Below are 23,792 nucleotides of genomic sequence, written 5' to 3' on the forward strand. Positions count from 1 at the left end.
CGCCCCCCCCCCCGGAGAAAATAACTGCTTTGGAAGGTGGGCTGTATGGCATTCTGTTCAGCTGAGGCCTCTCCCCTCCCCAAACCCTGGCTTCCACGGACTCTTCCAGAAAATCTCCAGAAATCTCCCTATCTGGAGCTGGCAACCCTAGACTCAGGACTGGCCCGAATGAGTTCCTCACAAAGGCCTGCAAAGGGTTTCCTTCCTTTGTCTGAGCCAAGCTTGGTTGCCTACTGTGGTGAAACGGGCTCCAGTTTACCACTCAGCTGTTTGCCTCCCACCCTCATCCCGTGCGCATATCTCACTCCTTAAATTCGCTGCCACGACACACTGAATTGTCCCTGCCTTTTTAGCGGGACAGTGAGACCCCTCTGGCCAAATCTCCGTATTTGGAGATGGAATCCCCAATCTTTGGGGGATCCCTGGAAAGTTGGCAACCCAAGGGTCTGGCCTTTCCTTGCTTCCATGGGCTACCCCTCCCTTTGGTATTGTGCAGAGCAGGGAAGACTATGTGGTCAGAAGACAACACAAATTATTAGCCCAAATTAAAGAATTTATTTAACTATTTACACAATTATGGAGCACACACACACTAAATAAATAAGGCACAACTGTAGGAGTAAGGGCATAAATCAACAGGAGTTAAACGCAATGATCTATCCCTACACACAACACTCTAGCTCTGGAGTTTGTGGGCTCAGGACAGGATCTCTCCTTGGACTGGCTCTGCTTCAGCCTCTCTCTCTCTTGTCCAAGAGAGCAGGGAAACTTCCATTCACTCCCCAGTCCAGCTGACTGTGGAGTGGCTGAATTTCTGTTGCCTTCCAGGGTTCCCCCACGTCTCTGGTTTGTGGCCTAGCTGGAGTCTATATTGATGCTGCCCCATCCCAAGGTCCCTCTTTTCCCGCACTTTTTGGTGCAGCTCAGAAGTGTAGGCCAGCAGATGAGAAAGGCTCCTCTCTGGAACTACAGCTCAATTAAGCCTTCTGGGGGAACATTTTAAACACAGAGACGGCAGCCATCTCACAGATACAGATAACTGCCATTTTGTTACACCTACCAACAGCTACTGAGGGAAAAAGTTAGTCTCACACAGGAGGCTACTGTCTTCGTCAAGCGAGAAAGCAGTCTGCCAAGAAATTCTGAGAGGGCCCAGAGGCTGAAGGAGTGGGTAGGGAAAAGGAGCTAACCCAGCACTCAGCCAATGGCATGCGAGTACTCTTGAGTGGCGGCTGGGCGGGACTCAGGCAACGCAGCCAGTGGCTAGGGACACGTTCTGAGTGACAGATCATTCAGCCAACTCATTTTGGTGCCGCATAGGATGTTGCCAGACTAAATTGCAATTATGTATAAGGATAATGGAAAAAAATAATCAATCAATAAGGTCATAATCATTAAATAATGATAGAACTATCTCTTCAGTATAGCTTCCCATTATAGAATATTTGAAAACACAAGGTGAAGTTCTGGAAATATTATATAATGTACTTATTAGATATTAATAAGAAATATAGCCAACAAAAGAAGAAATAATCTACACACTTTTGGAAGCAGCAGAAATGGATAAATTGACTTTACAATGACAAGAAAAAGAAGAAGAAATCTTTGAAAGAAACTGGGCGAGATTTTATAAATGGATTGAAAGTTAACTTGGAAAACTACCAAAGTAACTATAAATAAAATAGTAAAAGAACTGTTATAAGATTAAATGCTCAATTGAGACAGGTGTATAAGAACTTGATTCGATTTTAAAGTGTTAAACTGAAACTGAAACAAGAGTATATGCTCCATTGTTTGTTGTTAGTTGCTTTTCTGTTATATATCCTTTTTCTGTAGTTTTCTATCCTTGCTAAAACTAATACAAACTTTATATATAAAAAGATATTAGTAAGAAATCTATATTTTATATGTTTGATAATCAATACTGTTATAGTTGACAAATGTAGAACTATATATTTATATTGTTGTAAACATTGTTCCACTTAATGTTATTGATGTATTTTTAATACTTACAATAAAAATGTTTTAAAAAATAGTTCATTCTACCAGCCCTGGAATGTTTCATGAATTCTCCAATACTTGAGTATCATTACCTTTGAGGACTTTTGATCTTTGGCCTGCAGTGTGGGTGGTTTTTTTCTCCTTTTGTTGTGGGGGAGGGCTTGAGTTTTCAGCTGGAAATTCATTCTATTTTTAAAAAAATCACTGTTCTTGTACTACTTTGTTTATTATAATGTCCTGTCTGGGATTGCTTCTCCCAGGCAAATCAGATCTGCTCTGCCTTACAGTCCCATAACACATTGCTGAATGAACTCTTGCATCTAAGAGAAGAAAATAAATTTGCCAGATAAGAATTTCTTTTTCCCCCCATGCTCCTTCCAAGCATGATGTGTAGAGTTGCGTTCCTAGACACAATAAAGATACAAGGTTTGGAAATTTGAGGGCGTAATGAAAAAAACCTCCTATGAAATATTTTGTCTTTTAGAATGAGTGTGATGCTTTTAAAGCCAAGGTGAGCATGGTGTTGATGTATATGCTTTGTCTTAGGAGAAGCAAAGGCATCGAGAGCAGCAGCTCCAGAGGCATCTGACTCGGCCACCGCCTCAATATCAAGACCAGACACAGAATCCTTACCAACAGCAGGTTGGGCAGTTCACAGGTAAATGTGGTGATGGTATTGTTTTGCATGAAGTTGTCTGGATTTGGTTCATTTAGTTAGTTGTTTTCCTTTCCTTGTTAAAGCTGCTTCTTCAGAAGCCGCAGAGGAAGAGTTTCTTTCTCCAGTCTGCATGAATTTTGACTGGTTTTTTTCCTGAACACTAGTAATATTCTTACAAGCACAGCTAGAGTGAAACAAAAGCTAATTCTCTCCTTTACTTGTTGAAGAAGAAGAAGAAGAGAAGAGATTGGATTTATACCCTGCCCTTCACTTGGAGTCTCAGAGCGGCTTACAAACTCCTTTCCCTTCCCCTCCCCACAACAGACACCCTGTGAGGTGGGTGGGGCTGAGAGAACTCTGACACAAACTGCTCTTTTTCAAGGACAGCTGTGCCAGAGCTTGTGACTGACCCAAGGTCACATCAGCAGGTGCAAGTGGAGGAGTGGGGAATCAAACCCGGTTCTCCCAGATTAGAGTCCACACACTTAACCACTACACCAAACTGTTGCAATTTGGCCATCTTCCACCTGAATTAGTCAAAAACACTAATTTAGGCAGGACCCAGTATCATGATATTTTATGGTTTTACTGTTTTAACTATTGTTTAATTGTTGTTTTAATGATATTGAACTGAGATTGTTGTAAACTGCCCTGAGCACGTCTGCGGGGAGGGTGGTATAGAAATCAAACAAACAAATAATCAGTACTGGGTTTAAATGACTTGGTTCTTTCACACTGGGAGCTTTTCAATTTACATATTTTTCATATGTTGTTTGCAAGTTCCATTTAGTGCCTATTTGCTGGGAATTTGTAACAAATATCTAACCTGGCTTTTCCAGTACATGCAAGCAGCAGTTACAAATGAGGATAGACGCTTCCACATGAATGGTTTGTCTGAATTAACCCTCTTGAGGAATGAGTATTCACTCTCTTTTCTTACTGAGTGGCAATACACAAAGATGTGTATGGTTCTGCCTATTTTGTAGACCTGCCTCTCCAGTTAAAATACTTCATTAATAGCACTAGAGGCGTGCTCTGGTAAATAAAGGAACAAGGTGCAGTTACCTTGAGGTTTTGCATCTTTACCCTGACAGTACAAGAGGTGCTTTGGTAGTAGTGATAGGGTAAACTTTGTTGTCTTTCAGTGTCCTTTAGCATCTTTTCCCAGGAGTATTCCGGTCCCTACCCACTTTTTGTGTAGGTTAAGTAGCACATAAATTGCTGTAGTAGAAAGTCCACAACCTAAGAGCTTTGGGCTGGTTTAAGCAGATGCTTTCTTTTCCATGAGAATGGTCCCAGCCTGAGATTGGGCGCATGGTTGTGGAGAAAGAAGTGTAAAACAGGTTATACATGAACAAAGCTACAACAGTTCACATGATGGCAATGACTGGGGAGAAAATTGCTGGCACGATCATGGAAATTATTGGAGCTGTATCCAAATGCAGCCTACTTGTCAATAATACTTTACTTTATGGCCAAAAGTATGTTTCATGCTGTGAAATAAACCTTTGTATCATATTGTATGGGCATTCTGCCCCCATCTATGCATTTAGAGGGATGAGAGGCAATTTTGTAACCCCCCACCTGCATGCCTTTTTGTCTGCAAGGATTCCTCCAGTCCCTAGTGATGCTTTTGGTTGGGGTCACAGGAGGCTGCTGAGAGGAGTGGAAGGGGAGGAAGGATCTGCCTCTGCCAGCAGAATGTCTGTAGGATACAATCCTATATCTGTCAAGCATGTACAAATCCCACCTCAGGTGTTTTTGTAGCAGACGTAGCAATGTGTATAGGTGGCCAACTTGATTCTGTCTTTGTACCATATTGTCCAGTTCACTTAACCGTCTTGAGCTCATTGCTTGCTAGTCATGAAATGTCAGTTGTTTACCCTAGAAATGTGAAATGACCCAGATGAGAAACGTTAAAGCCATTGGCATAGACTGCAGCACATACAGCTAAGTATCAGTGTACTAGCTTATCATTTGTACATAAGTCCAGATCAAGAATTTCTGTTTCTGCCTCAATGTGTTTTCAGTGTTCTGGAATTTGGGTTTTTAGATTCTTCGGTGGTATATTGAATTCTGTTTGTAACAGTTTCTGCAAGCTTGTGAAGTACCATGAAGCAGATTGTAGAGATGAAGCTGAAAAGACAGAATGTTTCCATCTGTGTTTTGAGGTCTAAATTTAGCTATATTTTGCAGGTAACATTGCATCTGAATAAGGTTTGTGTTCGTTCTTCTAACAAGTGTTAAAAATCTCAACTTTGCATTACAGGCTCATCGCCAGCTATGGCAGGGGTGAATAATTTAGGTCAGTCCAACTCCAGCAGTCCACGCTTGTTTTCTCAGACTCAGAACATGATTCAGATTGGAACGGGACACAATTCTGTCGCATCAAGCTCTGGTCAGCAGGATCAAGGTGTGACTCAGTATACTGGAATGCAGAACATTCAGCGTAGTGGTTTATACAGCATGACATCTGGTATAACACAGATGGTTCAACAGCATGCAACTTCGAGTGCCAGTGGACAGCCACAGATGCAAAGACAACCCAATTTGGCCCAGGGCACGGCTCTTCCTGCTGGTTATGGACAGGGCTCCCTAGGAAATGCAGGCATTTCTCAGCAGCACAGTAAAGGGGTGCTGAATCCAACATTATCTAAGCCACAGATGGCAAGAATGCCAACAGCCATTGGGGCTCAAAATCCATCATGGCAGCACCAAGGAATGTCAAACATGAACAACCAGGCACAAGGGAATAATGGCTTAGGGGCATTTACAGCGAGTTCTACTTTCCATATGCAGCAGTCTCACCTAAAGATGACCAACCAACAGTTTGCACAAGGGATGCCTCAGGTAAGTCTAAACACCAGCAGGCCAATGGCCTCTATGAACACGGCTGTGTCTGGACAGATGCTGCCATCTATGGGTGCTCAACAAAGGACAAACCCTCCTTCCCAGCAACCAGTACCATCACAACAGATTTTGCCAGGCATGAGTCAAGCTGTCCAAGATCTGACTGCGTTCAGCCAGAATCAAAGTCAGCAGCTGCCCAACAGAGCCAATCTGCACTGTAATCAGGGTTACCCAGTGAGGACAACTGGTCAGGAACTACCTTTTGCCTATAGCAACCAATCAGGCAATAATGGACTACAGAGCTTAACTGGGGATACAGATCTCATAGACACTTTGTTGAAAAACAGGACTTCGGAAGAGTGGATGAATGACCTGGATGAATTGTTAGGGAATCATTAAAATTACATTTGGGGGATTTTCTGGATTTTATCGCATATTATACTTGGACCAAATACCTGTGGCATTTAGAAGATTCACAGGGCACTAGTGGGAATGTATTAGAGCTGCTCCCTTCTGGGTTTAAGACATGAGAATTATACACCAATATGATAGGAATAGCATAGTCATTTTTGTAGTGTGTTTGGAACACTGTGCAAAACAAAAGTCCAGGTCAGTTTGTTATGCATTCGACCTTCCTAAATTTCACTTTTACAGTGTTTGGCATTGAAGAGTAAATGCAAACTTGTGCAGTGGTGGTGCAGAGAGTAAGGAGACTCCAAATATTCAGTGTTAAGGCAATCTTTCCTGCAGTTAGTACTTAATAGCATCTTCATCCTAGCCTGGCCTCTTAGTTATTGCAATTAGCACCCTGCCTGCATTTTTTTGAAGAGAGAGTGTTCAATGTTTCTTCCTTTGCAGGATCCACTCTAGTTCGTTAGGGTGATCTTCTGTTCATCAGTAATATGTATTTCTCATCAAGCAGGTTGGGAGATTTCAGAATCTAATGAGTTTATATGCTGGAGATTGTCTGGTGTTAACATGGCCAAGGAGAGATTTGTAAGGATGTAAACTGGGGACCCCAAGTCTTAATGGGCTTAAGCTAAGCAATTTGCACTCTGCTGTGGAGGAAGGCTGGTTTTTAGAAGTTTTTTTTTTTTAAGAGTCTGACTTAAAATCAGGTGTGTGCACTTTTCCTATATTCTTTCCAGCATTCATTGTCTTTAAATGAGTGAGTTGGATTGATTTTTCCTCTTTGATTCAGAGGGCATTTAAATTTATAAATTTTTGTTGCCACGCACATGCTGTACCAATAAGCACAGAATCTGTTATTTTTGGTGAAGCATGTGAAGGAAGCTTTTGTGCCTTGGAAGTCATTAGTAACATTAACAATTTTGCAATAATGGCATGAGGAATGAGGGGGTGGGGGTAAAAAGGCGTAATACTTTATTAAAAGTTGTCCCATTGTGAAAGTCCTCTTCACACACACACACACACACACACACACACACACACACACCCTTTGAAAATGTTTGTTCTGTAGTTTGATCTCCTTATAAATATGTAGACTAATCTCCAGTGAAGCAGATGCTGCTATTTCATCATGGTCCGTGGAGACCCTCTCATGGATGTTTAGGGTCCATTCCATGCTTGGCAAGCAAAGGAGAGAATTGTTTTTAACATGTTACCAAAAATATTTCTGCTTGCCAACAAGCCACCTTTTGCCTTAACCTTTAGTTTATAAAGGTAATAAATTTGAAAGTTGTTTTAGATGCAAAGATACCTCTCTGGTCCCTGTTCCATTTTACCTCCTATTGTAAGGATTCTTAATTATTTCATAATACCTTTAACTGAAAATCTAATAATTTCCTTCTGAAAACCAGGAGTATATTTACACAAGGCAAGTTTGGAGATTTGAGAGGGATATATTTTAGGGTGGGGAACAAGGGAAAACAGTTAAATAACAGGAAGGATATGTTTTACTGTATCTGCAGTGTTTTTCTGAAATGTGCACTTTGGAAAAATAAATCTGCTTTAACACTACTCTTTATTTAATCTTTTCCGGAATTACTTATGGATATTACTTTTGTTATATATGCTTGCCAGCCATGAGCAAGTTATGTATGCTGTGCTAAACAAAATTTTGTATTATATCATGATGGACTGTTTATAGGGATAAATGGTGAAAGTTGCGTATTGAGTGGTTCCATTGCTGAATGTCCAAATTTAAGCCAATTGCATTGCTAGTATGATTTTTTAAAAAACTTTGATTTCTAGGGGGTTAATTTAATTAATAAAACTTTGATGTCACTGATATTGTAAGTAAATTAGATTAGGATTCAATTTACTAATCTTTTCTGCAAGTCAGCAGTTGAGCAAAATTATTTGTGAGTTTGGTTTAATCAAAGAAATGGCCTAAGACAAATGTCATCAGGAAAATCTCCTGTTGATCTCTGTAGCTGCTTTTTGGGCCAGGGAGAGGGGAGGTGATAGTACTTGTTCTGTAAATATTTGGGGAATTTTGCACCAGTGTGCCTTCTTTCCTTATTGGAGGTGCTTGGGACCTCATATTTCTTAACTATTGTCTGGGTTCTGCTGATTTCTCTCTTAGGAACACTGAAGAATGGCAGTTTTGATGAAATTTAAATACTTTAGGTTAGTAGTTGGATTTGTGAATTGGAATTTAAGATTTTTTAAATGCCACCCCTTAACGTGTCTGATTCTATAGTCAGATTTTTGTAGCCAATTTAACGTTCTTGCAACAAAGTAAAAGTAAAATGTTGATGGGATATCTCTCTTCCCCGATCTTTATTCTGGTACACAGGACTTATCAACTGTTACCACATGCAATGTAACGTCTATTCAAATGTAATTTTAAACAAACTAGCTTAGAATATTCTTAGAGTGGCATGTGTTAAATCCGTTTAAATGAAGATTTACAAACTTTTAAATTATAACCCACACAATGGCAATTCGATGTCTGTCCCAAGCAAAATTGTCCCAATCTTTAAAAGGTGGCTTTGGCAGAAAAATATTCAGGTGCTGTGCAGTGCTCATAAAGTATGGAGGCTCAGTGGAGAAGTTCTGAGCCCTGCCCTTCAGTCCCTTGTAGCAGTTCATAAAAGAATATATGCACTTGGGTTTCCATTTGCTGCAGCTTCAGAGCAATAAGATGTGGCTCCTCTGAGTTTTACCTAGCCAACTGCCTCGACTTTATTTATAGACTGTGGTTATGGACAGGTGAAAGGGGGTGAGAATGACACTGTTCAACATCCACTGCCTTCCAAAAACCCACTACACAATTGAAAAGGGTGCTTGGTTTTCTATTCTACACATTTTCTTTGTGTAAATAAATGTTTACAATTTTTATATTAAAGATTGAATAAGAGTTAGATCTTCTGAGTGTATATTTTTTACTTTTTTATGTATTTTAAAACTATAATTCTTTATATATGTGTGTGTGTGTGTGTGTGTGTGTGTTGGGGGTGATTACTGTAAGTTTTTCTTTTGTTTAAATGGTGAGCAGTTCCAATTTGATGCTAACATTTTTGTCATTAAAATGTATAAAGAGCCCATTAATTCCCCTTTTCTTTAACTACAAATACTGTGGCACACCAAAAAGAAATCTTTCACTTCTGTTTTGTCATTATAAAAAATAAATATTTTGCTAGTGTATTAAACAAATGGTTGTGGATTTCTGAGCTGAGCACAAAGTTCTGAATTATCTTTTGCTGTAAGGCTAGCCCTTTAAATTCTGTTCCCACTTTCAGGAGAGAAAACAAAGTTAACATGTCTCTTCCTTGCATTCTCAGCCTGACCTAGAACTGATCTATTCTTGGAGTCAGGAGCAGAGCATTTGTTTGAAGCTGCCTTTTGCTCCCTCAGGAGCTGCGGTGCCTCAAGTGGTTAAGACGCTGAACTGCAGGCTGTGGAAGGTCGGTTGTTCAGCAGTTTGAGACCTGAGTTGCTGCATGACGGAGTGAGCTCCCGTCTCTAGTTCCAGCTCCTGCCAACCTAGCAGTTTGAAAGCAAGAAATTGCAAGTAGATCAATAGGTACCACTTCAGTGGGAAGGTAACAGCGTTCCGTGCACCTTGGTGTTTAGTCATGCCGGCCACATGACCACAGAAACGTCTTTCAGTGCTGGCTCTTCGGCTTTGAAACAGAGATGAGCACCGCAACCCTAGAGTCGGATTCGACTGGCTTTCGAGCAAGGGAACCTTTACCTTTACCTTTTTTGCTCCCTCAATAGGTGTAAAAAAACTTTGACTAATGCTTCACATTTAATGTGGTGGGAGAGACTCTAGCATTAGTTTTTGTTGGTATTAAAAATTTAATTCTGAAACATATTTGGTGTTATAAACTGTTAGCATTCTTGATATTCTCATTATAATTTTAGTAAGTCTAATCACTGCAGGAGCCAAAGTGACAGGAAGTCTCCCCCTCCTAGTCTGTATTGAAGCAGCATAGTCCTTGAAGAATGTATTCCTTAATATGCCTTATTTTTACTAAGTAGACAAAACAGGGATCCCTAGCGTATGATAGTAGAAAACAGAAAAACACCAAGGGAAGACCATAAAAGATTAAATGCACTTGAAATGTCTGAATATAGGATATATTAAGTAAGTGTTTAAATTGCAAATAAACATCAATAATGAGTTGGTGGTCCACAACCCACAGCAAATGCAATGTTCCCAAATGTAATCAAATGTGCTCATGGCGTATCATACATCAACATTGAGATACAAATGAACATAACAGTTTACTCTCACAGGCACTGATAATAAGGTATGCACATAAATCCAACTGGTGGATTCTCCTTGCTTAAATGCAATAAAAGTGTCCAGAGACCTCCTGCAGTCATAAATTAGGCAGAGGATGACCAGTGAAAAATCTGTAACCAAACAGCACCTTTCCTAGGTCTATAGATGTTTTAAAGTATATAGACATTTCAGTGTCTCTTCTTCTGGATAAGCGGCTAAATAATAGAATTTCAAATAGAATTACATAGACTACCAGTTTTAGCTGTATTGAATCCCAGGGTTGGAGAATCCACCGGTTGGATTTATGTGCATACCTTATCAAAATCTACTGTATAAATGATATTCTGGAAAACAGCGTGGTTTCAGTCTCATCAATGGAAAAATGTATGCCAGTGTAGCTCAACTCCATCTTCCCCTTCCTGCTGCAGTCCAGAATCCCCCCCCCCCCCCCCCGCTCCTGTGGGATAGGTGACCCCTGTTGCTTCTGAATATGGAATAGCTGTTTGGTGTGTTTTTCTTTAAGGGCTATTTCACACGTGATTACACAAAAGCAAACACGGGTGGTAAACTATGTGAATTTGTCCCACTTTATATTTTTAAATTAAGACTTAAAATGTTTTATCTGTGCACCTGAAAAGTGTTCTGTGTATGTCTTTACTTTCAAATGAGTGGGTTATGGTTATTGGCTCACTACACAAATGTGTGGGCAGTTGCTTATAGTCATTTTCATATGCCATTTTTCACTGCTGCCTCCCAAGGAAATGAAATCTGTTTGCTATTGGTTCTTGTATGATGAATAGAGAGACCACAGAGTGATAGCAGGGAGCTGTATTGCACAGTAAGTATCATTTATCTGTTGTTTCTTGTTTCAGGCTCTAGAATCTTGTTTTGCATCAGTACAATAAGCTTTTTCAGATTTTTTTATCTGTAGTCTAACTAATATAAATCTTCACCACTGTCACGTAACATCAGGACTGCAGTTTTAGCTCTGAAAGCACCATGGAACCCTGAAAATACTTCCTGAAATTACTGGGAACACTGTAGCAGCCTTGCATCATGATTCTGGCTGGTCAGTATTGAAAAGGTAATACAAAATACCTTTTCTACCCTCACTGCTCTTTGCACACAACTCTTCAACTGCAATTCTATCATTAAATTCTGGGAAAGTCCTAAGTAAATGTGTCTAGGACCAGTTTGCACAGCCGATTTGATTAAAACATTGGTTTGTTGTTCTTTACATCATGGTTAATGCAGTAACAACCCCTCATTGGTGGGGGTTTGTGTGGGTGTGCCTGTGATCCTTTGCTAACATTTACTATTCTCCGGGGGCTCTGGTAGTGGGGCAGTCCTCACCAATGGGTAATCTCCTCTCCTCTGGAAGCAGGGTCGAACAACAGAATTTGATCCCGGAGGGGAGGGGCTTGCCCACAGATCCTCGGGGAGCCTTTCAGGAGTTCTAATAAGAATTGTTAGTAGTTTACCATATTGCTGCCATCCTGACACTTTCCAGTGGAAGAGGATAGTATTGTAATAGCTGCTTGTGACAACAATAAAACATTTTCCCCAAGGTTTTATGGAGATAGGTTTGGTTCAGAAGAATTTACAAATATTTTGTGAGGTTTAACTATTGCAGCTGGAAAGGGAAAACCCCCCCACGAGTGAGGGCTGTGGAAACTTCTGCTTTACAGCAATTCCCACTCCCCCCCACATCTAAGCCACCTTCTTCCATTGCGTTGGGAAACCAGCACTTTTCTATGCTGTTTAATGGTGCTGCATGTGTTTTTAGAACACAAATATGTTCTTTTATGCACATTAAAAGCAGCGGGTCAGTAGATGCAGGAAGTTCACAAAACTGGGCCAGTCACACTTACATAGCTGTGATCTATCCACAACAATCCAGCAAGCAGAGAGTTAACCAGCCAGCCTTTTGGAAGAGGAAACAATGACTGTGTGGTCTGATGTACTATGAGAGCAGCTTTGGGTATGTATATTAGGGGGAGAAAACTCACAGTGTCAAAAGTCCATTGAGCTTTGTAGCTTCCTTGCTTTTATCCTCTAGCTTCTAAGAACCAGTATGTTGCATCAGATAGTTTGGCTGGCTGCTGTTACCATTTTGGGAGTGTTGGAACAAGGTAAGGACAATGTTGCCACGTTTATGGAGAAAAAAAAATACTGTCTATGATAGCCACAGTAAACTAAGTAGAATCATGTAGGTCAACTATGTTGGAAATAAAAAGTCGCTTGAGCTGTAGGGAATAAAAGATACAGAAGGCTTTGTAATGGCCTCACAGTCCATTTATATGGCTAAAGTCTAAAATCTATTTGAGTCCTTGTAGTTATTATAGAGGCTGAGAATGTAATAGAATCTTACAACTGAGCTTGCACGTGGGGGGCAATAGTAATACTATGTTTGTTTGCTTAATGGTAACCATTGAATAAAGAAACAAAATTAGAATTGGGTCAGGGTAAGTGTACCAAAAAAGAGCATTTTGTTGTGTAATTCTAACCCCAGTGGAAAACCTTTAGTAATTATGTGTGTCATTGTATTGTTTAAACTGGGAGGGGGAGAGAGTCTATATTCTTTAGCTCAAGCAAGTTTTTTTTTTACAAACAATAGTGACACTAAAGTGCACAGAGCAACCCAATTGCACCCTGGTAGTGCTGTATGTTGCAAAGGCTTAAGGTGCACCCCCCCACCAAAAAAAGTATTTAAGGCACCTTTTTCATATTATGTGATGAATGAACAGTATTAGCAAAAAATCTGAGACTACAGATGTGAGACTAAAAGGTTTCTGTCCTATTCTAAATCTGTTACCAAACATTTCTATTTGGAGCATGTATTGACTTCCTGGAAGAATATGAAGAACATAAGAGAGGCCAATGTTGGATCAGGCCAATGGCCCACCCAGTCCAACACTCTTGTCAACACAGTGGCCAGAAATACCAGGTGCCATCAGGAGGTCCACCAGTGGGGCCAGGACACTAGAAGAGTAAAAGAATCCTAATTGATAACTTAATCAATTAATTAAAACAGTGTATTTATTTAGTATTAATGTATATCTCTGAGTTCTCATTGTATGCTGTGTACTGGCTTGTGTTTGACAGAAGCATGGTGACATGAGGTCAGCAGACTCCAAAGTGCTTAGAGCTCCCTGTCATGGGGGGGTATCAAGTTGTTGTTATTTTTTTCCAAGACAATGGGGCAGGACTGCAGTCTTGCATGGGTTCATGGTTCCCATGTCACACTGCTTGCATAAAAACATATGTGCGTGTTTTCTTTGCTCCAAGACCAGCATATCACTGAAACAGTGTTAGAATAAGAGTTATTGAAAATGTCAACAAAGTAAAAACAGACAGAAAAGCCATCTGTGTGTACTTGCAGGACCACTTTATAACCTATGCAACAGTTCTGGGATGTGGAGTGGGAAGAGGCTTTCTCTGCCCAGCCTAATTAGCATGGGTCAGGTCAGGATATGCTCCAAAAAAGAAAAAGCAAAATTTTCAAAACAGGATGCCCTGGATGCCTTGCTTATCTCTACCTTGTAAAACACTGAGTGGCAACATTTCTGGTGAATGTGCTTGTCTCTGTGTTCTAAATGTCAGCTTAAGTATGGGAGGCCTTGTGGAAAACGTCTGAGTGCAAATCCTGAGTTGTCTTCAAAAGCCCTGGAGCTTGGTAGAACCATTACATTCCGAAGCATGCTTGAAGAATTTGGGAAAGAAGATGGATAGTCGATTATGCAAAAGGATGGGGAGCTACTGAAGCTAGAGTGAGACACTGAAAAGGAGAGAGGAGGAGAGAGAGACCTCAGAGAAGAAAAGGGTGAGGGGGGCTTGTAGTAGGATGGTAAGAGATGTGGAATGAGGCAAAATCAGGAGATGACGTAGTAAGCCCAGGTGTTGAAGGAAATGGAGAAGCCATATGCTAAGGAGGAGACAGAAGGACGTGAAGGGAGAAAAAGGAGTCTGAATGGCAGAGAAAGGGAGGGGAAATAAGGTGAGATAACATGTATAGCTTTGCACTGCCAACTCTTTGCTGCATGGGAACAAAGCAGAGGGCACAGGGCAGGTGAAAAGACTGCTGCAAGCAGGAATAGTAAAGGTAAAGGTTCCCTTGCTCGAAAGCCAGTCGAATCCGACTCTAGGGTTGCGGTGCTCATCTCCGTTTCAAAGCCGAAGAGCCAGCGCTGTCTGAAGACGTTGGTCATGTGGCCAGCATGACTAAACACCAAGGCGCAAGGAACACTGTTACCTTCCCACTGAAGTGGTACCTATTTATCTACTTGCAATTTCTTGCTTTCAAACTGCTAGGTTGACAGGAGCTGGAACTAGAGACGGGAGCTCACCATTTCATTTAATTTATAGTTCACCTTTCTTGCTGATTCTCGAGGCATATTACCTAATAAGAAGGGTGCAACAGAAATGGAAGCATACAACGAGCAATGCAATTAGGCAGTGGCCGACTCCACAGATTGGAGGGTCAGAGACTCCCAGATTTAACTCAAGGCCCTTCATGATGTGAGACTCTTCAACTTCAGTATGTAGATGCTTATAATTCACATACAATGCAATGTTGTTGCATTCTTTGTAAGGCCTGAATGTAACTTTATATTGTTTCTTTCTGCTCCCACCTCCTCAAGTTTAAAATGATGTTTGGGCTCCTCCCCCAGGTAACTTTGCCATTCCCAGACAAATTCCTGAAGAGCAGCCACGCAAATCTGTTCCATGAAAAAGTCGCCACTGTTCTAAAACTCACATGCAGTGTACCTATTAGTCTGTAAAGTGCTTGAACGTATCATAGGGTTGCCAGGTCTTCCTTGGCCACCAGCAGGGGCTGGGGGGTTGGGTTGCCAGCTCCAGACTGGGGAACTCTGGAGATTTTGGGAGTGGGGCTTGGGGAGGACAGGGACCTCAGTGGGGCACACTGCCATGTCCACCCTCCAAAGCATCGCTTTTATTCAAGAGAACTGACCTCTGCAGTCTGGGCTGGAGATGAGGTGTAATTCCAGGGGATCCCCAGGTCCCACCTGAGGGCTGGCATCCCTGATTTGAAGTATTAAATCTTGTAGGTATGGACATCTTGAGAACAGTGGTGAGGTAATTTGTGGCAGGACTCAGCCCAGCATTAATTTTCAAGGCCAGGACACAATCCTGGAACTCAGTAAGAGCACAAGAGTGTGTCCTTGAGCAAGCAACAGTGTATGTCTGTGTACCCCTCTGAGCACAGTGTCCCCCATTACATCAAGAGGAAGTGCCTTCTGGTCAGAAGACTCTGGTTTTTCCCCAGACAGACCTGGATTTCTGGCATACCCTTTTTTGGATCTGGGGGTTGTAGATGTTAATTTTTAAAGACTTTCCATCCTGAGTGCATCCAGCCATTTTCCTTTCGGGTTTCCCCAACCCTCCTGGCTGCTCACTGTAGAGCTGCATTGGCAGCCCTTCATGATAGTCACCTGGGTAGGTCTTCTCCTATCCTCTTTGGATTTTCTGCTGTTGTTTTAAGATTAACCCAAGGCTTGGAGCAATTGAATGGGGAGACTGAAATTGTATCTCCGACAAGGTGAGAGTAAAGGTCAGCCAGCCTGCAAAAGCGTGAAATGGAAACAGATTCTTTGTTGACTGTGCATACTAAATCTGAATATTGTTTGCTGATATGGGGGTGGGGGGGACCCAGTGACAGTGCTGGCTATTTTCCATTGTCTGCACCAATGCTCCCTCTAAGCTGTGGAGCCTTGTGAGCGAAAATTCTACTTTGCGAGCTACTGGCTTTAAAGTGTGAGCAAGTGATTTGGCTACTGTGTAAATTAGTTTGCTCTGGAGCCCTCCTTCCTGAGCTCAGACAAAAATGTCTGACCCGGAGGCTAAAAACTAGCTCACACTAACTCAGCTTAGAGGGAACACTGGTCTGCACCCTTCCAGACTAAAATAGTTGGCTTCCCCCCTCCCCAGCCTATTTTGCCATGCAGGTGATCTATGCTCGGCGCAGGTGCAAAGTGTCTCCTCCTGGTATATCAGGTCCTCCAGAATTTGAAAGAATCTTCAGAGCCCAGTAAGTTAAACTTCTTTGGGTTTTTTTTAATGGCCTGTATTCTAAAGTACACTGACTTAGAAAAAGTTTATGTTGAAGCTAATGGACTTAACTCTATGAACATTTATTTAATAGGGTTAGGCTGAACCAGCTATGTGAAGCTAAGATATAGGACCTTTTCTCCCATCCTTGATCTTTGTTTGCAATTGTGTTAGAGACATTCATAGTGTATATATACACACACACAGAGAGCAGAAAATCAACCTCGGACAACTTGATAGATTTCAAATTCTGTTTAGGTTGACATGGATAAAGACACAGTTCAGGCACACTCTGCCTTTGGCTTGATCCTGTGATTCATCAGTGGACAGTGCTTACAGTTGCTCATCTATCTGACTTTTTCCTGACTCTGGGAAAGTGGAGTAATAGACATATGGGAGGCTGCAATGACAAAAGGGAAAAGGATGAAATCACTTCTTCTAAGAGACAAATTCTGCTCTTAAGGAAGAAGAGGCCAGCTTTGCTCTTCACTTGCATGTGGCTTTTTACTCCATATGGGTACTGCACCCCCAAGCATAAACTTCCCCAAAAGTCAGAAAGGACTGCTGGGGGAGAGGAAAGCCAGGACGGTCCATGGTCCCTCCCTTAGATCCACTCCTTTGTCTCAACTCATAAGAGGTGTTATATTGTGTTGATTTCTTCTACAAGGTCACCAAGGTCAGTACAAGATGTTCCATTTATCTCAGTGTCCAGGGGAAAAGTGCAGTAGAGTTTGCTACTTTCTCATGGAGTGCTTCCTTTCTCCAGTGTGAATTGCCCCTCCCCACGGAGCTTTATAAGGAAATATGTGAAATACTTTTGTCTATCCTGAATCTACTACCATCAATTTAATTACTATTTCCCATCAGTTTAATCAAAGTTCCTGTATATTGGGAGAAAAAGAAAAGGCTTTCTATGTTCATCAACCAGTTGTCTGACTCTGCAGAGAACAGGTTCTATATATCAGTTCTTGAGTGAATGCTGGCAAAATGAGACTCCCTTCCTTCTGAAACCCGGAGCAACTCCCCCCTCCCGTTTCTCCATTCACATGGGGATAGGAGCAATCTTGAGTTGGGGGATGGGTTGTTGGTTTTTTGCTGCAGCGACTCATGGGGGGGTTGGGGTGAAGAACAAAACATTATTTTTTGAAAAGCAGCAATACATAATGGCTGCCCCACAAACCCAAAAATCCTGGCTACGGGCCTCTTTATATAGCTCTGTTATGTGTTTCTCTCTCCCTTCCCATCATCCTTTAGGAATGGTGCTCTAACCCCTTATTGATTTTAGTTGCCCTTTCTTCCATCTTCTTCTGCTCCTAGGATATTCTTTCTGAGATCCAGCAGCCAGGACTGTACACAGTATTCCGTCGTACACACCATAGATATATACAAAGGCACTGTTTCCAGTCCTTTCCCTAATAATACCACAGTTAAGAATGGACTTTTCTCATTCAGGTGTCCACTGTCCACTACAGTCCCTAAATCTATTTCCTGGTCAGTCCAGCAGCAGGTCGGACCCCATCAACATGTGTTAAGGATTTTCTTTTTGTTTCACTATGCATTTACTTTCCTTGTATGTCACTGCTCACGTAGTCTGAAGAAATCCTTTAGTTCTTCACAATCAACGTAGTTTTTCACAAATTCTGAGTAATTTAGTGTTATCTGCAACTTTGGCACTTCACTGGTCATTCATCAATTCCAGATGATTTTTTTAAAGTCCTAATACAGAGCCCCAGGAGACTCCATAGCCTACCTTTCTCCATTGTGTTCACTGTCCAAGACGGAGGTAGGAAAATAGTGCCCCATCGGAATTTCTTCCCATTGCTTCTCATGTAAGCTGTATCTGAAATGAGCTGGTCATGTGGATTTTCAAGAATGTTCTACAAAGCCTAGGTAGGTCTTCACATGGTAACTGTTTGTGCTTACTCTTTCTTCTTATTTTGTTTAGAGTGAATTGCACAGAATACTTCCCAATATTTCTTTCTCTGTTGTGGGTGGCTGGAATCTTTTTCCATCAAGGTAAAATCCATAATCTAATCCATAAACTTTATATGAAAAAGGGTAGGATTTTGGCCTGCTTGATGTTAGCCCTGCGTTGTTGGCACAGCTGTAAACAAGTAAAAACCTTTAACTTAATCCAGGGTGTTTATTTGGGGGTGCAGTTATGTAAGACATTTCCCCCCCCCCCATGTTGACATAATCTTCAAATTCTCACACTGGCTTGAAGCTCACTGGGTTACCTTGGAGTAGTAACTCACAGCTTAGCCTACCTCACAGGACTGCTGTACGGACAAATCGGGGGAAGTATATAAAAATGTACTAGACGCACCAAAAACATAACCATGTGAGTGTAAAGAAAAATGGTTCCTTGCTTTGCTCTGAGAAATAAAATCCTTGGTTCAGGCTGCAGAGAGGCCTATAGAAATCTTCCCAGAGATCGTCAGAGACAGTTAGAACACAGTGACCTTGCTAGCCTAATTGTTTGCAGCTGAAGTGCTAGGGAGGACTAAGTGCCCTGGGCCTTCCAGTTAGCACATTCCAAACAACTGAAGCTACGGGCACCTGTGTGGGAATGGGCGTGACCTATCTGCAGTACGGTTTCGTTTCTCTCCCCCTCTTGTCCATCCTTGGATGTCACGTGCCTAGCAACCCAAAAAGAGTTACATCATCTCTTGGGTGGTGTCTGATTGGTCTACCGGGCTTGAGGTCAATCAGAGACCCTCTCCATAAATCTAGTTTTTGCATTATGGCACAGCAGTGCACAGCTGGGTGACTACTTGGCACAGAAGTATGTCAGTGGTGGAACAGCTCCAGGCTTGGCATCTCACTTGATTGCTGCTTGGAAGGGCTAAAGCCTTGACCATCTTGACTTGCTAGAACTAACTGCCTGTGATGAACCTGAATGGTAACTGGAACCTTGATTCTGTGTTTTAGCTATGCTGGGAAAGCTTAGGGTTAATTGTTTTATTTCCTTCACTGTCTGGTCTTGGTTAAATATTTTTGCACCTTAAATAAATATTTTTATTCTGTCAGGCCTTCATTGACCTCAAAGCCTTTATCCAGAACCTTGCCTTTTGACCACCTACCAGCTAACTGTTTTGTGTTTGGAAACTTAAGTCTGCAGTCCCACTCTGCAGGGCTGACTTTTCTTGTTAGTTCCCTGAGAAGCCGAGAGACTTGTCCTTTCCCTTCTGGGTTGTTGGGATAGATAGAAAGGACTGGTGGCACCTACCAAGACTAGGGTGAGATTTAGTCTCTCTCCGGTATTTGGTGTAGCCAGTTTGGTGTAGTGGGTAAGTGCACGGACTCTAATCTGGGAGAACCGGGTTTGATTCCCCACTCCTCCACTTGCAGCTGCTGATGTGACCTTGGGTCAGTCACAAGCTCTGGCACAGCTGTCCTTGAAAAAGAGCAGTTTGTGTCAGAGCTCTCTCAGCCCCACCCACCTCACAGGGTGTCTGTTGTGGGGAGAGAAGGGAAAGGAGTTTGTAAGCCGCTCTGAGACTCCAAGTGAAGGGCGGGGGATAAATCCAATCTCCTCCTCTTCTTCTTGTAACTTTTTGTCGCACCCCCCTTGTAACCAGAAGTCCTTACCCGGGGTTGGGACAGCGACTTTTGACAGTGAGAGCCAGTTTGGTGTAGTGGTTAAGTGCGCGGACTCTAATCTGGGAGAACCGGGTTTGATTCCCCACTCCTCCACTTGCAGCTGCTGATGTGACCTTGGGTCAGTCACAAGCTCTGGCACAGCTGTCCTTGAAAAAGAGCAGTTTGTGTCAGAGCTCTCTCAGCCCCACCCACCTCACAGGGTGTCTGTTGTGGGGAGGGGAAGGGAAAGGAGTTTGTAAGCCGCTCTGAGACTCCAAGTGAAGGGCGGGGTATAAATCCAATCTCTTCTTCTCTCTCTCTCCTTAAAAGTTCCTTGTGGGTTTTTTGCTGGTAGAAACGGGTCATCTGTAGGTTCCATTAGTGTGGCTAGTCAGACATTATTCTGCTGCCACTGCCCCCATATTCCCTGAGGTTGTGGCAGCCGGGCGCACATAGACAAATGACTTGCTCGTATTGCTGGAGTTTGTCACACAGGATGCTTTCAAGCAAATGTCTGTGTTCACCACAGAAGTGGGGCTACTGAAAGAGCTGCTGTCGCCCCTCAGGTTAAAGTTGCTCCGGTGTTGCCTTGGCTGCTGCTTCTATGTAGTTGTTTGGACAGTTATGCATGGGGTTTTTTTAGTGAGAGGAGGGCAGCAGTATCTGTGTAATATACAACCTTTTGTTTGTTCAGCAGTCATTTTGCCTCTCTTGTGCGGTCCAGTAATGAAGTAGTTAAGAGTGTGAGCTGTTAGTTGTGGTCCCTAGCTAAAATGGCAACAAAATAAATTTACATGTTTCCCATACAGAGTCCTCAGTCTCTTCTCCTCAGTATGTGTGTGTGTGTGTGTAGGGGGTGGGTGGGGCTATCACTTCAAAAGCAGGAGGAATATTTCACAGGCTTCCCGTGGTAACTATTTTGGCTACTGTCTTCTCTTGTAGCATCGGCAGCGTTCTGTGGGTTAATTTACCTGTATGCTCGCTATCAGTACTTTAGTGGATATGCCTGCACTGCACAAGGAAGGTGAGTACTACAAACTATTGTTGAAAAAGGTATGCCAGACTCCAGGTGGTACCTGGGGATCCCCTGGAATTACAGGTCATCTCCAGATTACAGAGATCAGCTCCCCTGGAGAAAATGGATGCTTTGGAGGGTGGACTGTATGGCCTTGTATGCGACAGAGGTCCCTGTCTCCCCCAGGCTCTATCCCCAAATCTCCAGGAGTTTCCTAACCCAGACCTGGCAACCCTACAACCCCCATCCCCCACCGGTGGCTAGGGGGGACCTAGCAACCCTAACCATATGGCATTGTGTGTAGAATAGCCAAAAAGAGCCCAAGATTGTCTGGCAGCTAGAAGTTCTAGCTGTTTTAGCATTATGCACCACTAAGTGGTGAACTAGGCTTGTTTTTAGAGCAAGAGATGTTTCAGAGGTGGTTTGCCACTGCCTGCCTCTCATCACAACCAATGCCCCCTCTAAGCTGTGGGGTCTCGTGAGCAAAAATTCTACTTTGTGAGCTGCTGGCATTAAAGTTGTGAGTGAACAATTTGGCTACTGCATGAATTAGCTTGCTCTGGAGCCCTCCTTCCTGAGCTAAGACAAAAATGAGAGCTGGAGGCTAAAACCTGTGAGCTGGCTCACACTAACTCAGCTTAGAGGGAACATTGGTCACGACCCTGGTATTCCTTGGAAGTCACCCTTCCAAATACTAGCCAAGGCTGACCCTGCTTAGCTTCTGAGATCTGGTGGGATTGGGCTAGCCTGGGCTATCCAGGTCAGGGCTGCTGTTGCAGGAACTCCAGCTGGACAGCCTGTTGCATTCTGGAAAGGAATAACCAGGGAAGGAGGAGTAAGGCTGCTATTGCTAAAATGTTTCAGTGGGGGTTCAGTTTGGTCATGATGCTTCAGGTTTGAAGCCTCTCCCCTCCCTCCTATCCCTTACGGCTGAATTTCTTAGAAGCCCTTCACATCCTATCTGATCTAATTTTGTTTTCTAGACCTCAGTGCCAGGAAGGGAGCATGTTATCAAACTGAAACGGTTGTATCGAGTTTTAAGACACAACCAAGTTGATTTGCAGTTGTTACATTTCTACTCATCTTTGTCATCAAAATGTTCAAAGCTGTTTAAAGTCTGCTATATTACTCTCATGATTTTAGGGGTTTGGTTTAATCTTTTGTAAATTGCTGAAAAGGGAGGGGGAGAGCTGGCTGATTTTAAAAAAACAACAACAACCCAGGAAGTGGTATGGTGTATTTATCTGATGTTCTGACAATTAGTAATAGTTTACTTAGAAAGTGTCAATTAAAAGCAGGCTCTTTAGAGGGACTTCATTTTTAATTCCTTGTAACTCTTGTGTAATAGGAGAGGAAAGTAATGTGGAGTTCAAGTTTCTGGCCCCAGTTCTCATACGAAGAGATACTAAGACTTTCCCCCCACCAAAGAGAACATTTGTGGTTGCGGAATGTGCTGTCAAGTCACAGTTGACTTTTGACAACCTTATGTGGTTTTTAAGGCAAGAGACATTCAGAGGTGGTTTGCCATCGTCATTGCCTGAGATTCCTCGGAGGTCTTCTCGAATTTTGGGAAGCATCCATCCAAATAATAGCCAGGACCGACCCTGTTTAGATTCCGACATCTGGGCTATCCAGGTCAGAAAAGATACCATTAGAGAAAATATGGCTTATTATGATCCTTATTTGTGTGTGTGTTAGCCAAAACTCATCTTGCGAGTTCGTTACTTTCTATAAATGCATCAGTGTTCACTAAAGCAAGATCTGATGTTAGTTCTGCTCTGTGAAAGACAGAACTGGATCAAGAATGATGGAGCAACCGGTCCAACCCTCTCCCCTTGTTAACAACAAAAACTTTGTTACAACAAAAGACTCCACCCTCTGATTAAGAGACTTCTGAAGACTGCAGAGGAGCTGCTGGCATATCATGACATTCCTTCAACATATTTTGTGAACTGGGTTTAGACTGTGATTGCTGGGGGCTTTGCATCTTCCCATGTGTTAAACTAATTGCCACATAACATCAGATATCCTATGACAACTGATTTGTGATTGAGAATATCTGAGAGCCCTAATTTATCATGGTAGTCTGATAATCACCAATAAAGAGCAGCTTAAAATTAGTACCACAGTGAATCCGCTGAACTGACAAATGCTCTTTCCTTTTGCATAGGCTGGGTCCCATGTACTTCAGCAGCGGAGTCCTTTGTGTTCTTTTTGGCTTATCTGTCGTGGGGCTCTTCGTCCACTTTATGCCACTTACATTTTTGAGTCCTTGAAGAAAGCTTCTAAATCAGCTGGAAATGCCCTTCTTCCTGCAAACTGCCCTAAATGTTGCACAGCGGTTTTTAAATTTTCACTTATGTCTTCTCTGAATGTTTTTAAAGAGACATTTTAACAAAAGTAATTATGATGGTATTTTAACCTATGTTAATATTAGACCTTTACCTCAAAAACATCAGTAAGTTAGCTCTTGTGGCAAAAACTTCCAAGTTATTGTTCTTTTTATGAGTAAGTCATAGGCTTTATAAGGAAATACTGCTTTACAGAGTGATTAAAATGTAGCATTTGCTGCCAGAGGATGTAGGTCACAGGGAAAACCAGCTTTAAAAGGGGATTAGATATATTAATGGAGTATAAGTCTAGCAATAGCTACTAGCCATGGTGACTGAAGGGAACCTCCACATTCAGAGGCACTAATCCTCTGAATCCCAGAGCCAGGAGGCTACGCCCTGTTGTTGGCCATCCAGAGGAACTGGTTGGCCACTGTGTGAGACGAGATGCTGGACTAGATGGACCACTGGTGTGATCCAGCAGGGCTCTTCTTATGTTCTTATAGGCCTACATTAGATATGCATGTGATTACCCTACAGCAAGGGGAAGTGTTGAATTTCTGAAGTCTTTTTATCTTCAAAAATCAC

General features: G+C 42.3%; 2 protein-coding genes across 2 annotated transcripts in view; both read left to right on the top strand.

Annotated features, from left to right (window-relative positions):
- Positions 1 to 8,918, top strand: part of MAML1 (mastermind like transcriptional coactivator 1) — a 42,151-nt gene extending 33,233 nt beyond the window's left edge. The window contains exons 4-5 of the mRNA XM_015411087.1: positions 2,548 to 2,659; positions 4,929 to 8,918. Coding sequence (XP_015266573.1) covers positions 2,548 to 2,659; positions 4,929 to 5,908 — 1,092 coding nt within the window. The 3' untranslated portion in view covers positions 5,909 to 8,918. The remainder of the gene's footprint in view (positions 1 to 2,547; positions 2,660 to 4,928) is intronic.
- A 3,364-nt stretch (positions 8,919 to 12,282) lies between these two features.
- On the top strand, positions 12,283 to 23,193 carry LTC4S (leukotriene C4 synthase). The gene is made up of 5 exons (XM_015411082.1): positions 12,283 to 12,340; positions 16,158 to 16,257; positions 18,223 to 18,293; positions 20,802 to 20,883; positions 23,045 to 23,193. The coding sequence occupies exons 1-5, from the start codon at positions 12,283 to 12,285 to the stop codon at positions 23,148 to 23,150; spliced, it is 417 nt and encodes a 138-aa protein (XP_015266568.1). The 3' UTR covers positions 23,151 to 23,193.
- The last annotated feature ends 599 nt before the right edge of the window (positions 23,194 to 23,792 follow it).

The sequence above is a fragment of the Gekko japonicus genome, unplaced genomic scaffold (genome assembly GCF_001447785.1).
Source record: "Gekko japonicus isolate JY-2015 unplaced genomic scaffold, Gekko_japonicus_V1.1 scaffold699, whole genome shotgun sequence".
Taxonomy (NCBI): domain Eukaryota; kingdom Metazoa; phylum Chordata; class Lepidosauria; order Squamata; family Gekkonidae; genus Gekko; species Gekko japonicus.

Coding starts and splice junctions, on each gene's coding strand:
- LTC4S (XM_015411082.1), top strand. CDS start 12,283: ATGTTGCATCAGATAGTTTGGCTGGCTGCTGTTACCATTTTGGGAGTG. Junction 16,258..18,222: donor GAAAGAATCTTCAGAGCCCA/GTAAGTTAAACT, acceptor TATTTTGTTTAG/AGTGAATTGCACAGAATACT. Junction 18,294..20,801: donor TGGAATCTTTTTCCATCAAG/GTAAAATCCATA, acceptor CTTCTCTTGTAG/CATCGGCAGCGTTCTGTGGG.